At 36.2% G+C, this 18615-nt stretch overlaps 1 protein-coding gene across 1 annotated transcript in view; it reads left to right on the top strand.

The window, feature by feature from the left end:
- Window positions 1–18615, top strand: part of KPNA1 (karyopherin subunit alpha 1) — a 74060-nt gene that overhangs the window by 8762 nt on the left and 46683 nt on the right. Inside the window, exon 2 of the mRNA XM_036850491.1 lies at window positions 16871–17004. Coding sequence (XP_036706386.1) covers window positions 16876–17004 — 129 coding nt within the window. The 5' untranslated portion in view covers window positions 16871–16875. The remainder of the gene's footprint in view (window positions 1–16870; window positions 17005–18615) is intronic.

Here is an 18615-nt window from a genome sequence, read left to right on the forward strand (position 1 = left end):
ACTACTACTTGACTAGAAGTTAACAGTAGATGAGTAATTAATATTTACAAATGGGAGAGCATGTACTCTGGGGTGCAGGCTCACACCTCTCCATTCTCTAATGAAAAAATAGGTTCAAAAAATATTCACAACTGAACTGAAAATTTTTTATACTTAAAATTCATTTATGCTTAAATTTATAAACCTGTAACTTGCTTTTTTTGTAGTCATACTTTCTTGTGGTTTTTGGTTTTTTTAATATTAAATACACATCATGTTTTCTAATAAAATTATACTCAATTTATATGATGGAATTAAGTATACTAACATTTTATAGTGTTGCACAAAGAATATTGTGAATGTTAAATATTCACAATGGTTAGGGGCTTACTGACTGCTTGGATTGACTCAGCACACTGAATATATATACCATCTTGAATATAATAAAAATATAAAAAGATCTACACTCAGTGTGTTTTGGGTGTAGATTGATGAAGAATGGAAAGAGTATCAAAGTGAAGGGAACTTGTAGGACAAAGAAGTTCAGATGTGATCTAAGTAGTGCTAAAAACTCATTTTAGGTCCTTAGGCATTGAAGTTATATAGTGAAAAAGGTGTTGAGATTAGTCTGAGAGCTGTGTGAAGGATGAATTGAAGAGCAAAGAGACTGAGGTTAAGGAAGGGTGGTTAGAGCTGTTGCAGTTATCTAGCTGTAGGATGACAGGGACCTGGATCAGACTGGTGGCAGTGTGAATAGATAGGAATAGATAAAATCATTCTGGATGGAATAGTAAGCAAAATTTGATAATTTTAACTAAATAGACATGAAGGGGAAATTGGGAGATTTCATTTTGGAAGAGTAGAGTACATTTCTATTTTACCACCAGTATTGCATCTTGTTTTTAACTTTATTGCTTTTTTGGCTTTATTTCCCTAGAAAACAAGAGGAAAATGGGGCATAATGGCTTTAATTTTAAAGGCTTCTGCTTCCTGAGAGAGTGAAAAGTTATTGACAATAACTTAAGTTTTTCAATTAATCACTTAGGTGATAATATCCTAAAAATATTTGTTTAGGATAAATATAATTTTCTCATACTATTACATGTTTTTTTAAAATCATAAACCTCTATAGATTTTTTTTTTTTTTTTTTTTTAAAGTAAAGATATTCTTTTTATTTATTTATTTATTTATTTTTGGCTACGTTGGGTCTTCGTTGCTGCACATGGGCTTTTCTCTAGTTGCGGTGAGCTGGGGCTACTCTTCGTTGCAGTGTGCGGGCTTCTCGTTGCGGTGGCTTCTCTTGTTGCGGAGCACGGGCTCTAGGCGCACGGGCTTCAGTAGTTGTGGCACATGGGCTCAGTAGTTGTGGCTCGTGGGATCCAGAGCGCAGGCTCAGTAGTTGTGGCGCACGGGCTTAGTTGCTCCGCGGCATGTGGGATCTTCCTGGACCAGGGTTTGAACCCGTGTCTCCTGCATTGGCAGGCGGATTCTTAACCACTGTGCCACCAGGGAAGCCCCCTCTATAGATTTTATTTCATTTGTTATCTAAGCTCTCTTCAATCCAACTTAAGCCTACATTTCAGCTGTATTTTGCATTGTTTTCCGATAAAACTTTTGCTCTGCTGTAGTGATTTTCAGTTGCATGCAGATGCATATCAGAATTCACTTGGGATTCTTTAAAAGAAAAAACAACACTAGAGACCTCGTGTTTGCCTCAGACCTATTAATCAAACTCTTTGGAAGGACAGTTGAGGCGTCTGTTTTTCAAAAAGCTCTCCCACTTGGCAAATACAATCTCTTTCTCCTGCTAAGAGGGGAACCCGGTCTCATTTATGAATATCAGAGAAGAAATCTTTGATTTTTTTTTTTTAAATATTGACTTTGTGTGTTAGAGCAATTTTAGGTTCACAGCAAAATTGAATGGAAACTACTGAGTTCCCATCTACTCCCTACCCCTGTACACCCAGTGCCCCCACCATTGACATTTCCACCAGAGTGGTACATTTGTTATAATCCAACCAACACTGACACATCATTATCACCCAAAGCCCATAGTTTACATTTGGGTTCATTCTTGGAGTTGTACATTCATTCTGTGGGTTTTGACAAATGTATACTGACATGTATCGGCCATTATAGTCCAATAGAATAGTTTCACTGCCTCCAAAATCCTTTGTGCTCTGCTATTCATCCCTTAAACCCCTGGCAACCGCTGATCTTTTAACTCTCCATAGTTTTGCCTCTTCCAGAATGTCATAAAATTGGAATCATGTGACAAATACAATATCCACCCCTACCCCCAAAGAGGAGGGTATTTTATTAAATAATCAATCTTATGTATGGATAGTGATTTAGAAATTTTTAAGAAAACTAACAGAATTAAAAAGAATGATACACTGTGACTATTAAAAAAAGTAAAGCCAGATAAGGACAATATAAGAAAAAAAATACAGGCCATTATCCTCGAGGAACACATATGCAAAAATCTCCACAATGAGATATCACCTCACACTGGTCAGAATGGCCATCATCAAAAAATCTACAAACAATAAATGCTGAAGAGGGTGTGGAGAAAAGGGAATCCTCTTGCACTGTTGGTGGGAATGTAAATTGATACAGCCACTATGGAGAACACTATGGAGGTTCCTTAAAAAACTAAAAATAGAACTACCATACGACCCAACAATCCCACTACTGGGCATATATGCTGAGAAAACCATAATTCAAAAAGAGTCATGTACCACATTGTTCATTGCAGCTCTATTTACAATAGCCAGGACATGGAAGCAACCTAAGTGTCCATCGACAGATGAATGGATAAAGAAGATGTGGCACATATGTACAATGGAATATTACTCAGCCATAAAAAGAAAGGAAATTGAGTTATTTGCAGTGAGGTGGATGGACCTAGAGTCTGTAATACAGAGTGAAGTAAGTCAGAAAGAGAAAAACAAATACCGTATGCTAACACATATATATGGAATCTAAAAAAAAAAATGGTCATGAAGAACCTAGGGGCAGGACAGGAATAAAGACGCAGACCTACTAGAGAATGGACTTGAGGACACGGGGAAGGGGAAGGGTAAGCTGTGACAAAGTGAGAGAGTGGCATGGACATACATACACTACCAAATGTAAAATAGATAGCTAATGGGAAGCAGCCGCATAGTACAGGGAGATCAGCTTGGTGCTTTGTGACCACCTAGAGGGTTGGGATAGGGAGGGTGGGAGGGAGGGAGACGCAAGAGGGAAGAGATATGGGGATATATGTATATGTATAGCTGATTCACTTTGTTATAAAGCAGAAACTAACACACCATTGTAACGCAATTATATTCCAATAAAGATGTTGGAAAAAAAAAAAAGAGTCATACGCAATGAGGCAAGTGGGATTTATCCTTGGGGTACAAGGATGGCTCAACATTCAAATCAATAAATGTGATACACTACATGAACAGAACGAAGGATAAATGTCATGATCATCTCAATAGATGCAGAAAAAGCATCTGACAAAAATTCAACATCCTTTCATGATAAAAACTCTCAACAAATTAGGTGTAGTAGGAATGTATGTTAACATAATAAAGGCCATATCTGAGAAGCCCACAGATCTTTTATCAAAAAGACAGAAGATAATAAGTGCTGACAAAGATATGAAGAAAAGGGATCTCTTTTGTACTGTTGGTGGGAATGTTAATTAGTGCAGCTTACTATGGAAAACAGTATGAACTTTTGTCAAATAATTAAAATTAGAACTGCTGTATGATACAGCTCTTCCACTTTTGGCGATATATCCAAAGGAAATCAGTTATATCGTAGAGAGAGTTGCACTCCCATGTCATTGCAACATTATTCACGATATAACAAAGACAAGGAAATAATCTAAGTGTCTATAGATGGATGGAAGGGTAAAGAAAATGTGGCATAAATGTAAAATAGAGTATTATTCAGCCATAGAAATACGAAAATCCTGCCTTTTTAACAGTATAAATAGACCTTGAGGTCACTATGGTAGGTGATAAATCAGACAGAGAAAAATACTGTATGATCTCACTTATATGTGGAACATAAAAGAGTTGAACTCACAGAAGCAAAGAGTAGAATGGTGGGTGCCAGAGACTGAGGGGGAGGAAAACTGAGATGTGAAAGGGTACGTACTTTCAGTTATAAAATGAGTAAGTTCTGGGGGTCTAATGTGCATCGTGGACACTATAACAAATAATACCGTATTGTATATTTGAAGTTTTCTAAGAGAATATATTTTAAGTGTTCACACCACAAAAAAGAGAAGACTATGTGATGTCATAGATAATTTAAATAGCTTGATTATGGTAATCATTTCACAATGTATACGTATATCAAATCATCACATTATATACCTTAAATATGTACAGTTTTTATTTGTCCATTGTATTTGAATAAAGCTGGGAAAAACACAACAAAAATAGTGTTGATACACCTGAACATGCATATGCAAAAGACTGAAACTTGACCCAAACCTCACACCTTAAACAAAAATTAATTCAAAATAGATCGTAGATGTACATGTAAAATGTTAAGGCCGTAAAACTTTTAGAGGAAAATGTAGGAGAAAATATTGATGACCTGAGTTAGAAAAGAGTTTTCAGATGTGACACCAAAAGCATAAAAGATAAATAAAAATAATAAATCGGACTTTATCAAAATTAAAATATTTAATTTGTGAAAGATATTATGAAGAGAATGAAGAGGCAAGCTATAGGCTGCAAGAATATTTAAAAATCACTTACCTCATAATGTACTTATATTCAGAATATATAAGAACTCTCAAAACTCACCAATAAGAAAACAATCAAAAAGTAGGCAAAAAGATTGAACAAATGTTTAACCAAAGAAAATATATGGGTGACAAATAAGCACATAAAAAGATGTTCATCATCATTAGCCATCAGCGAAATGGAAATTAAAGCCGCAAGATACCATTATACAACCTGTTAGAATGGCTAAAATAAAAATACCAAATGCTGCTGAGGATGCAGAGAGGCTGGAAATCCCATGCATTACTGGTAGAAATGCAAAAGAGTATAGACAATCTGAAAACAATTTGGCAGGTTTTTAAAAAAATATCAATTTAAAACATATATTTGCCGTATGGCTGAGGCATGCCACCCCTGCTTAGGCTATGATAATTCATCTTCATACAACAACCCGGACATCAATGTTCATATCTTCTCTACTTATCCAAAAAAAGGTCCAAGTCTACAATAGAAAACTATTTTGCAATAAAAGGGAATAGATTATTAACATGAAACAACTTGGCATTTTTCTGAGGGAAAGAAGTCAGTCTCAAAAAGTTATATACTGTTTGATTCCATTAGTACGATGATCTCAAAAAGACAAAGCTGTAGTGATGGAAAAAAGATCCATGGTTGCTGGGAGTTAAAGGTTGGGGAGAGTGTGACTACAAAATTATATCACAAGGGAGTTTTCTGAGGTGATGGAACAGTTGTATCTTCATTGTGGTGATGGCTGAACAAATTTATACATGTGTTAAATTTATAGAACTGTATACAAAACAAGTCAATTTTAATGTATGTTAATTAAATAAAATTTAAAATAATGTAAAACAAAAAAAAGATAACTAACAGATAGAGTTAAAAAGAATGATACACTGTGACCAAGTGTGTTTATTCCAAGAGTCAAAAATCATTGACTATTAAGTGTATTAATATATCACCATATTTAATATGTCAAAGGGGATAAACAGTGACCATTTTAATAACTGCCAAAAAGGCATTTGATCTAATTCAACACACATTTCAGGTTTTTAAAACTTCAGTAAAATAGATATGGATGGGTGGTACTTAGATGTGATTTAAAAAATATATATATATCTCAATACTATGACACGACTGGAGCTATAATAAATTGGTGATAGGAATGCATGATGTTACAGCCACTTTGGAAAACAGTTGGACAATTTCTTGTAAAGTTAAACATGTACTTACTATATGACCCAGCAGTCTCACTCTTAGGTTTTTACCCAAGAAAAATGAAATCATTTATCTAAACAGATGCCATATGTGAATGTTTATAGTAGCTTATTCATAATCACCCAAAACTGCAAACAACCTGGATGTCCATCAGCTGTTAAATAGATAAACAAATTGTGGAATACAATAGAATACAATTCAGCAATGAAAGGAATCAGTTACTGATAAATGCAACAGTATGGAGGACTCTCAAATAGTTAATACTGAGTGAAAGAAGCCGCACACAGAAAGCTACCTGTTGTATGGCTCCATTTGTTTGACATTCTGGAGAATGCAAAATTATAGGGACCGATTGCCTGGGATTGGGGCAAGTGGATTTACTAGAAAGGGGCCTGACAGAATTTTTTGTAGTGAGGAAAATGTCTATCTTAATTGTCGTGATATTTACTTAAATGGCAAATTTTACTCTATGTGAATTATACCTCAGTAAACATGACCTTTTGAAAAACCCCCAGTATAAAGAGTGTCAGCTGAAGTATCAGAAACAGAATTCAGTAGCTGATTTAATTCAGTGGCTGGCTTTAAAAAATTAACATATAGTAATGAATAATTTTCCTATAAACAATAGCCAGTTAGAATATAATGGAAGGAAGCATCACAGTTATCATTGTAACAAAAGAGATAAATGGAAATACGTATTTAATTTCTGACCAAGGAGATACAGTATTGTAAAGAAGTTTCCTTAATCTGTGAATTGAATGCTATCTGAATATCAAAGGTTTTCTTTTTCCCCCCTCTTAAGACTGGAAGGATTATCTGGACCAAGGGTTCTCATTTTCTGGTCTCAGAACTTTACACTTACTGAGGACCCTGAAAAACCTTTATGTTACTGTGTATCTGCAAAATTACTGCATTAGAAATAAAAACAAAATTTTAAAACACAGGAATACACAGCAAACATCCCATTAGGCACCAGAGTGATGATGCCATCACATCACCACGCCTCTGAAAAACTTATGAGTGAAAATGAAAAAAGCATATAACTAAGAGTATTATGAAAACAGTGTTCATGAGAAGCATTTTTTTCACATATCACATTGTCAAATATGGAAAACTTTGCTTCAGTCGTGGGTTAGTGATGATGGTGATGGGGAACTGTTAACACTCTTATTCACTGGTACATTGGTGCAATATTTTAGAGGGAACTTTGACAATATCAGAATTTTAAGTGAACATATTTTTGACCTTGAGGTTCCACTGTTTAGAATTCATTCATGGATACAATTGCAAAATATGTACAAATACATGAAAAAGAATATTGGTTACAGCATTATTTGTGACAGAAAATTGAAGTCAAGCTTAATTGTCAATTACGTGTAGGGTCTAGTTATTATGCTACAAAAATTAATTACTGTATTAAAAATGATAAAGATTTGTAGGCATTGGTATGGAAAGTTGTCGAAAGTTGAAGCAAAGTGCAGAACTGTGTATAGAATTGTTCTGTCAGTATACAGTAATAACCAAAAGGATGTGTATGTGCTTGCATAACCACTTCTTGAAAGGATATACAGAGAACTTGATGGTGGTTACCTTTAGAAACGATGGGGGAGGTACAATTTCATTTTTTTTATACCCTTTCATACTGTTTGGATTTCTTTTTTTTGAAATGTTTTGAAATTCAAAGGCACAGGTGCACTGTATGAATGGTAGGTAGAAATTGTTAGAATGCTGGAGTCATTTGTGAGTTCTTGGATACCGAAATCTAACCAAACAAGTAAGAAAGAAAAAGAAAACCAAGAGGCCTTTGCATTTCTCTTGTTACCTACCTCTTTTAAAGAACAGTTTCTCTAGTCAAACATGACTTACTACTGTTCTCATCAGTTGTTCTTTCTAACATCTGTGCCTTTATTTTGTACTCTTCCCTGTTTCGTGGGTCTTTCTCTTTTAGCCTCAACTGATGATTCTATCTATCCCTCACAACCTAGCTGAAACACCATCTTCTCCATGAAGCCACCCCTGATCAGTTTTGTCAGACAAGATCTTTTTTTGAACCTTTAGAGCTATTTATAGCCATTTCTTCACTACACAAATATCAGGTGTGATCTATATATGGGCCAGACAGTGGAAGCATGCTTTCATATGTTACTTCTCTTCACCTTATAAGGTATTATCTCCATAGTGCGAATAAGGGAAACCAAGATTCACAGAAGTTTAGTACCTTCCCTACATCTTGGTGCTAAGAAGTAAATTTGAAAATAGGGCTTCAAGGCCAGGCATCTTCTCTGGACTTGCTTCTTACATCACTTTAATAAAAAGCAAGTGAATAATTAATTTTTGTGTGACCATTTCTTTCCTTCTAGAGTTTTTGTACTTTAAAAAATTTTTTGAAATAATTTAAAGCTTACAGAAGACATGTACAAAGCCCTCCTGTTTACCTTTCATCCACATTCCCCAGTTGTTCATTTTACCTTTTGCTCCATTTGCTTTATCATTTGGTCTCTCTGTATATGTGTACTATGTTCCCAACATTGCCTTTCCTTAACTGCTTACCCTTCCAGCTCCATGTTGAATCTAGGCTTCCAATTATTTAAGTCTGATTGGTTTTGGTCTTGTTAAACTTTATCCAGGTCTTGCCCTGTTACTATACTACTATACCTTTAACCTGAAACTTCGTTGCAACACTGTTGCTGTTATGCTATATTGTGATATTTCAGAACCAAAATGCTGCCTGCCTCAGGAATCCAACTCTTCTCTGTGTCATTTCTCAGCACCATTAGTTATGATTCCTTCAGAATTATTTGCAGATTCTCATCTGTATTGCACCAATCTTTCAGTCCAATCTGACAAAATACCACTGGGTATATGTATTAGTCTGCTTGAGCTGCCATTAAAAAGTACCACAGATTGGGTGACTTAAACAACAGAAGTTCATTTTCTCATGGTTCTGGAGGCTTGAAGTCCAAGGTCAAGGTTCCAGCAGGGTTGGCTTCCGGTGAGGCCTCTCTTCCTGACCTGCACATGACCACCTTCTGTTTCCTCACATGGCTTTTTCTCTGAGCACATGGCGGTGGGGGGGGGCAGTGGGTGTAGATAGAGATCTCTGGTGTCTCTTCCTCTGCTAATGACACCAGTCCTATTGGATTAGGGCCCCATCCTTATGACCTCATTTAACCTTAATTCTCTGTGAGCCTCCTGAATCCTTACCTATAAAGGATGAGAATAATAATTCTTGCCCTGTAGATTTTTTTTTTTTTTCAAGAGATTCAGGTAAAATAGGTGATGTGATACAGCACAGTATAAATCAGTGATTCTCAAACCAGGCTTGCATCAGAATCCTCTTCTTAAAAATAACTGTTTCTTTGACTTCCAGTCTGATAGCATAAGAGCTCTGCAGATCTGCTCCCTAGTATAACTGAGGAAAACTATTAAGAAACAACTATTTAGAGCTTTGGAAATGGTCCTAGGGTATACAGTAAATGCAGAGCTTCCTGTTGGAGCAAAGGTTTTCTTTCTGGGAGAAGCAGCACATCAGGATTTCTCATCCTGCCCCCAGCTGCCTGCTATTACGGCTAAGTTTTGGGAAAATGTGTTGGAGAGGTAGGGGGCTACTGTCCAGTCCCCACTTGTGGAACAGAGGCTCTACCTTGGTAACAGAGTTGCTGAGCATACTAGAGAACAGATCACCTTTTCCCTGTCTTATAAGATGGTAGCTCCATGTCAGGAGAGACAAGCTGAGAAGACCTCAGGTTGCTACCTATCCCCCACAAAATACTCAGTTGCTAAATGGGTTGTCACTCAGAAGAGTGTGCTGTTGTCCACACCTTCATCTTGAGAGCCCTGGTTCAGAGATTTTGCTTGGGGGTAGGGGTGAGAAGCAAGTCATGAAACAGATAGCTCCTAATCTCTTCCTCAAGGAACTGACTTCATTTGCTGGAGAAGTTCAAACCTAAGGCTACTTTCAGAAACAGTGGAGATTGTGGTGAAAGGCACTTGGGAGATTTGTAGATTCAAAAAGATCCAGGCTAAACTGCAGGCCATTGAGCTTGCAGCAAGAACTGGGATAAGAGACAGCTGTAAGGAGCCTTCCTGGGGACAGAGTTAATGTCAAACACTGACCTGAAACTGCTCCTTCTCAGGAGCCTGAATTTGATTGGATTCCTCTGCAGAGCAATTTATGCCTGAAGCCATTGTTTAAATCAGTAGAGCAATCAACTGGCAATTAGTGGAGGTTAATAGCTGGGAGTAGTCAGGGAAAGTGAGTCCTGACAGATTACTGTATGGCAAGGTGACTGTGGGCATATCCAGGTTATGTCCCCCTGAGGACCAGCATCAGAGGCTTAACACTGCAGGGGGCTGGGTGGGGTGGGAAAGTAGACTTCTTTAAAATAAAACAAGTTACTAAACAAACAAGCAAATAAAAATATAAAACCTCATGGGTGGAGGAGTATACCTGGAGTTGCCACAGAGTATTATATAAGATGTTGAGTTCCCAATAAAAAGATAAAAGATGTGCAAACAAAAAACAAAACCCAGGAAAGTATGGCTAATACAGTGGAAAAAGCAGGCAACAGAAACTGCCTGTGAGAGAGAACAGATGCTGGATTTAACAGACATAGACTTTGAAGTACCCATTATGAATATGTTCAAAGAACCGAAGGAAACCTTCATTAAAGAAGTAAAGGAAGGTATGATGACAACTAATATCAAATAGAGACTATCAGTCAAGAGACAGAAATTCTAAAGAACCAAATGGAAATTCTGGAGTTGAAAAGTAACATAACTAATGAAAAATTAGTTATAGGGGCTCAATAGTAAATTTGAACTGGTGGAAGAATGAATTAGCAAACTTGCCAATAGATTGATAGAAATCCAAGGAAGGGAGAGGAAAAAAATGAATAAAATTGAAAAGAGCCTCAGAGAAATGTGGGGCAACCTTAAGTGCACCATGGTATACATGAGAGTATTAGAAGAAGAGGGGAGAAAAAAAGCGGAAAAAGTATTCAAGGAGATAATGGCTGAAAATTTCTCAAATTTATTGAAAAACACTGACCTACATATACATCCAAAGAGCCCAAAGAACTTCAAGTAGGATTAATGTAAGAAAATCTGCAAATGGACATATCAGTGTGAAAATGTTGAAAATCAAAGACAAGGAGAGGATCTTCAGAGCAGCAAGAGAAAAACAGCCGATTACTTACAGCTGACTTCTCATCAGAAGCAATGGAGTCCAGAAGGTGGTAGAATAATATTGGGTTGCCCAAAAAGTTCCTTCGGTTTTTAAGTAAAAATAAAGGACACATTTTTCATTTTTACCAAGAGCTTTATTGAACAACGTATGCACCGTTTTGTTCCACTACCTTCTGCCATTTTTCAGGCAACTTCATAATTCCATCTTCCTAAAACTTTTTACCTTTTTGAGCAAAGAACTGTTCCAGGTACCTTTTACAGTCTTCCAGGGATTGAAATTTTTTCCACTAAGACAATTTTGTAAAGACTAAAATAAATGGAAATCCGAAGGTGCAATGTCTGGTGAATACGGCAGATGAATCAAAACTTCCCAGCCAAGCTGTAAAGGTTTTTGCCTGGTCATCAAAGAAACATGTGGTCTTGCATTATCCTGATGGAAGATTATGAGTTTTCTGTTAATTAATTCTGGATGCTTTTCATCGAGTGCTGCTTTCAGTTGGTCTAACTGGGAGCAGTACTTGTTGGAATTAATCATTTGGTTTTCTGGAAAGAGCTCATAATAGAGGAGTCCCTTCCAGTCCCACCATATACGTAACATCAGCTTCTTTGGATGAAGACTGGCCTTTGGTGTGGTTGGTGGTGGTTCATTTCGCTTGCCCCATGATCTCGTACATTCCACATTATTGTAAATATCCACTTTTCATCACCTGTCACAATTTGTTTTAAAATAGTATGTTTTCGTTACGTTTAAGTAGAGAATCGCATGCAGAAATACTGTCAAGAAGGTTTTCTTCGCTTAACTTACTGGAACCCAAACATCAAAGCGATTAACAACCAAGCTGGTGCAAATGATTTTCAACGCTTGATTTGGATATTTTGAGTATGTCAGCTGTCTCCCATGTGGTATAACGTTGATTGTTCTCAATTAATGTCTTGTTTTGATCTCAACTTCAACTGGTCTGTCCGACTGTGGAGCATCATCCAGCGAGAAATCTCCAGCATGAAACTTCACAAACCACTTTTGACACGTTTGATCAGTCACAGGACCTTCTCCATACACTGCACAAATCGTTTTTTTGCGTTTCAGTTGCGTTTTTTACCTCTTGAAATAATAAAGCATAATATGCTGAAAATGTTGCTTTTTTTCTTCCATCTTCAGTATTAAAATGGCTACACAAAAATTCACCAATTTTTTTTTTTTTTTTAAATAAATTTATTTATTTATTTATATTTATTTATTGGCTGTGTTGGGTCTTCGTTTCTGTGCGAGGGCTTTCTCTAGTTGCGGCGAGCAGGGGCCACTCTTCATCGCGGTGCGCGGGCCTCTCACTGTCGCGGCCTCTCTTGTTGTAGAGCACAGGCTCCATACGCGCAGGCTCAGTGGTTGTGGCTCATGGGCTTAGTCGCTCCGCGGCATGTGGGATCTTCCCAGACCAGGGCTCGAACCTGTGTCCCCTGCATTGGCAGGCAGATTCTCAACCACTGCGCCACCAGGGAAGCCCAAAAAATTCACCAATTTTGATAAGTTTTTTTTTAATGCATGCTGATATGACAGTTGTCACAATATAATCTTAACAAAATTGTTTCGAATGGAGTTAAAGACAACTAAGCGCTACTAGAGCCAGCGTATGGAAAAAACCAGTGAACCTTTTGGCCAACCCAATATATTCCAAGTACTCAGAGACAAATACTGTTAACCCCAATTTTTTTATATCCAGCAAAGCTGTCCTTTAAAAATGAAGGTAAAATACTTTGCAGATAACAAAAACTGAGAGACTTTGTTACTAGCAGACTTGCCTTGCAAGATGGCTAAGGGAAGTTCTTTAGGTTGAAAGCAAGTGACCGCAGATGGTAATTTCAATCCACATGAACAAAGAGCACCAGTAAAGGTAATGATGTAATTTTAAAAGAGAGTGTATAACCACATATTTTTTCTCCTTTTTTCTTAAAACTGATTTAAAAAGCAGTTGTGTAAAATAATGTATATACAGTAAGTTCCCTACATACGAATGAGTTCTGTTCCAAGAGCATGTTCGTAAGTCCAATTTGTTCATCGGTCCAACAAGGTTAGCCTAGGTACCCAACTAACAATCAGCTATATAGTACTGTACTGTAATAGGCTTATAATACTTTTCACACAAATAATACATAAAAAAACAAAAAAAGAAAACATTTTTAATCTTACAGTACAGTACCTTGAAAAGTACAGTAGCACAATACCACAGCTGGCATACAGGGCTGGCATCGAGTGAACAGGCAAGAAGAGTTACTGAGTGGAGGAGGGAGAGGAGATGGGAAATGGTAGAGCTGAAGGATCATTAGCAATATGAGAAGGAGGGCAAGCTGCAATTTCACTCACACCTGACGTTGATGGCACAAGTTCTGATTCCTTGCTGGATTCAATTCTATTCTTCCCTCTTGAAAAAACGACCCAGTGATGTCTGGGTACCTCTTTGTTTTCTTGTCATAGGTGACACGGTAGCACTGGATTGCATTCTGAACAGCTGCTGCAACCTTCGTGTACTGTTCTACATTTGGGTGCCGTGCCTCAAAAGCTAACTGTGCCTCCTCAAATAAAGAAAATGCCCTTGCCGTTTCCTGCATCGTGAATCTCTTCAGTTCTTCAGTTACTTTTTCTTCCTCTTGTCGCTCCACTCTCTCAATATTTTCACTTTTGTTTCCATTGTTATTGCTTGGCGCTTCTTAGCTGTACCAGCTACATCACTGCTGCTTTTATGCTTGCTTCTGGATATCCTGGGCTTGAAATAAAGATACTGTACTACTGTACTGTATACAGTACTGTACAGTAAAGTATACAAAAGCACAACTACTTGTAGAGGATGCATGCACGTGACAATTTATACCAGACATATGAACTAGCTTACATGATTAGACATGCGAACGCACGTTCGCATCTTGGAAAGTTTGCAACTTGAAAATTTGTGTGTAGGGGACTTGCTGTAATGTATTCTTGGGCCTATAGAAATGTAATGTATTTGAAATGTATCTGCTAATAACAGCTCAGGAGGTGAGTGGGAGCAAAACTATCTTAAGCTAAGGAAGTAACTGTAGATGATAAAGTAATAATTATAACTGTGTTGTTGGATTTGTAACATTAACATGTGTAACAACAATATGATAAAATGGGGGGAAGGGAATAGAATTATACAGCATAACATTTCTATATCTCATTGGAATTAAGCTAGTATAAGTCTGAAGCTGATTCTAAGTGAAAGTGTGTGGTAAGCCCTTGAGCAACTACTGGGGGGAAAAAAACTAAAAAAATACAGTGAAAAAAATCACTAAAGAAATTTAAGTGCTTCATTAGAAAATCAATGCAAAAGAAAGCAGTAAAAGAGTAATAAAGGAATGAAAGACATGAGACAGAAAATGAAAAATGGGAAAGCAGTCATCGCTCCAACTATATCAATAATAACACTAAATATGAATTGATTAAACAGTCTAATTAAAAAGGCAGAAATTGTGAGGCTGAATCCAACTATATGCTCTCTATAAGAGACATTATTTATTTATTTATGTTTGGCCACATCACAGCATGTGGGATCTTAGTTCCCTGACCGGAGATTGAACCCGTGCCCCCTGCAGTGGAAGCGCAGAGTCCTAACCACTGGACTGCCAGGGAATTCCCTGAGACATACTTTAAGTTTAAAGATACAAATACACTGAAAGTATAAGGATGGAAAAAGATAAAACAAGTAGCAACCATAAGGAAGCTGGAGTGGCTATACTTAATATCAGAAAAATTAGACTTTAAAACAAAAAACGTTACTAGTTTTGAAAGAAGCAAAACTATCTCTGGCAGATGACATGATCTATGTAGAAAATCCTAAAGAATGCACGAATAAAATAGCATTAATAAACAAGTTCAGTTCAGCAAGGTTGCAGGATATAAAAATCAATGTATAAAAATCGATTGTATTTATATAGATTTGTCATGAACAATCCAAAAGTGAAATTAAGAAAATAATTCCATTTACAATAGCATTAAAAAATACTTAGGAGTAAATTTAACAAAAGAAGTGTAAAACACTCTGAAAACTACAAAACATTGTTGAAAGAAATTAAAGATCTAAGTAAAAAAAAAAATTGTGTTCATGGGTTGGAAGATTTAACATTAAGGTGGCAATACTCCCCAAATTCATCTACAGATTCAGTGCAGTTCATATTGGAATCCCAGCTGACTTCTCTGTAGGAATTGACAAACTGATTCTAAAATTCACATGGAATAGCAGTGTATCCAGGTGAGTCAAAACAATCTTGAAAAAGAATAAAATAGGACTCATACTTCCTGATTTTAAAACTTATTACAAAAAAGATAAGATTGTGTGGAATTGGCACAAGGGTACACATACGGATCAAGGGAATAGAATCGAAAGTTGAGAAATAAAACTATAAATATGTGATTGACTGATTTGCAACAAGAGTGTCAAGACTGTACAATAGAGAAAGAATAGTTTTTTCAGTAGTGCTGGAACAACTGGTAGCCACATGCAAAATAATGAAGTTGGACCTTTACCTCAAACCACGTAGAAAAATTAACCCAAAATGGATGACAAACCTAGATGTAAGAGATAAAACTCTCAAACTCTTAGAAGGAAACAGGGTTAAGAATCCCTAAGTATGGCACTAAAAGCATTGAGCAACAGAAAAAGAAATTGATTAATTTGGATTCCATCAAAATTAAAAACTTTTGGTGCTTCAAAATTCATGAGAGGGTTTTAACAGTAGATTTGACCATCAAGAAAGTGAAAAGACAACCTATAAAATGGAAGAAAATATTAACAAGTCATGTATCTGACAGGGACTTCTATCTAAAGAACTCTTACAGCTCAGTGGTAAAAAGACAACACAATTTTAAAATGGGCAAAGAATCTGAATAGACATTTTTTATGGAGGATATGTAGTTGGCAAATAAATATGTTAAAAGACATCTATCCCACTAGAATGGCTAGAATCAAAAGGTTGTGATACTTTGCTCTACACCTGAAACTAATACAGTATTGTAAATCAGCTGTATTTCAGTTTAAAAAAAAGTTGTGATAGCAGGTGTTGGTGAGGATATGGAAAAATTGGCAACACTTGTATACTGCTGATAGGAATGTAAAATGGTGCAGCCACTTTGGAAAAATAGTCTGGCAGCTCCTGAAATGATTAAACAGAGTGTATAGGTATATACCCAAGAGAAATGAAAACATAAGCCTGCATAAAAACTTGTCGACAAATGTTTATGGAAGCACTAGTCATAATAGCCCAAAAGTGGAAAGAACCCAAATGTCCATCATTTGATGAGTGGATAAATATAATGGAGTATCTCCATACAATGGGATATTATTCAGCCAAAAAAAGGAATAAAGTACTAATATATGCTGCAACACGGATGAACTTTGAAAATACTGTGCTAAGTTGAAGAAGCCAGGCACAGAAGATCACACATAGTCTATTCACATGAAATATCCTGAATAGGAGCAATAGCTTTTTGAGGTGGTGAAAATGTTTAAAAATTTACTGTGGTGTTGATTTGCACATAATTGTGAATATACTAAAAGACACTGAATTGTACACTTTAATAAAGCTGTTAAAGTAACCATTTGACATTCCTGTGGGGTGGGTCTGAGCATGTATATGTTTAAAAGATTGAGCTATTAAAGTAACAGAGCTCTTTATAGTCAGCTGAGCTCATCTGTTCCCTCCCTCCCTCTTATTTTTGTAGAAGTCATGACTACCCCAGGGAAAGAGAACTTTCGCCTGAAAAGTTACAAAAATAAGTCCCTGAATCCTGATGAGATGCGCAGAAGGAGGGAGGAAGAAGGACTGCAGTTACGTAAGCAGAAAAGAGAAGAGCAGGTAAGTCCTTTACCCTTAATTAATTTCTCTTAAAGAACTTAATGTTTCTTTTTAATCCTGACAGCACCGTCCTGTATTTTAATTTTAACAATGTTTAATATATATGTTTGTGTGGTGTATATCCCCCTCCCAACTATAAAATCAACATGTTTTAGGGGTAGGGGAGTGGAGGTAATGAAAAGCAGAATAGAAGAATGAAGAAATCTCTCAGGTTCTCATGTTCCCAACTACTATTTAATATTTTGGCCTATTTGTTTTATTTTTCTAGAGCTACAACTTCTTTAAGATTTTATGTGTTTATTAATGAATTTTCAAGTGACCAACAGAACATTGCTTTTCATTCTAAATTTTAATTTGAAAGTTTATAAACATGTACAAAAATAAAGAATAGATAATGAACCTCATAAACCCATCCTTTGGGTTCAGTAATTATCAACAGTTTGCTGTACTTGCTTTGTGTCTTTCTATCTTTATGTTTCTTTATTAGGTAGTATTTTAAACAAAATTTCAAGGAATAAGTCTTTTCACCCCTGAATTCTGTATTATTCATAAGGACATTTAGGACAGGAATTTTTGATCATTTTTAACCTGAGAATGTCTACAGGGGAATCTGAGACTCACCTTCACTTTACCTTTCTCTAAAAACGCTTAGGACAAATGGTCCATCCCTTTTGGCAAGGAAATTTAAAGGTAGAACACTTAGGTGACTTTTTTTGCTAAGGCTTGAGGCTTGGAAGGACCATTTGACCCCCACACTATGAAAGCTCCATAAAAGGCAAGTGAATGAGTCAGAACCCTTCATACCTGAGAAATAAGGCAATTTGTTATAAATAGTTTACAGTTATAGTGAGTTATTCAACATACACTGTTCTTTTGAGTAACACTGCACTAGATAATCCAATTATTTGAAGTCCAAGAGTGCATTACAACCTCAGTGTTTTATTTGTTTGGGCTGTAGATGTTTGAATCACTTTATCATTATTACTATTGGTGGGAGGGCAATGAGTTTGTAATATTGTAATAGAGTTTATATTAAGTGCAGCAAATTAAGTTATGAATTCTTAACATTGTGCTTTACTGTCTTTGAAAGCAATCACTTATTCATAAAAGGATGAGTTTCTCTTGGTTTCTTGTTGCATCTTTATTCATCTGTGTCTTATTCGAAGTGGAACCTTTTCTTTGCATGAGCTTTTATTTAGCTTCTATTTTGGGGGTAAAATTCAGGTATTACAACAGCATTATTATATATTTATATTTACATGTAAATGTGAATACACGTATGTACGCACACAAGCACAAGTATAGGTCTGAATATAACGACTAGCCTATACATTATATTTGGCATAAAGCCATTTGAAGATGTAGTAGTGACAGTCTGCCATTAACAGTGTTTATTTTATACTGTTTCTTCTTGGTGACAGGGAATTCATGTTATTAGACTTCATTGTAAAATCTATATAAACAAAAAATAAGTTTTTCATATTCAGTTGCGTGAAGGCAGATGCTCTGTCAGGTCGCAAGTATGGCCCCACTTATCTGACTAAAAACATTTGTAGTTGAAGTTCTGTCATCTTCATTGTATGAGTCTGAAACTGTGCTAGGGCTTTAATA

The sequence above is a fragment of the Balaenoptera musculus genome, chromosome 4, assembly GCF_009873245.2.
Source record: "Balaenoptera musculus isolate JJ_BM4_2016_0621 chromosome 4, mBalMus1.pri.v3, whole genome shotgun sequence".
Lineage (NCBI taxonomy): Eukaryota > Metazoa > Chordata > Mammalia > Artiodactyla > Balaenopteridae > Balaenoptera > Balaenoptera musculus.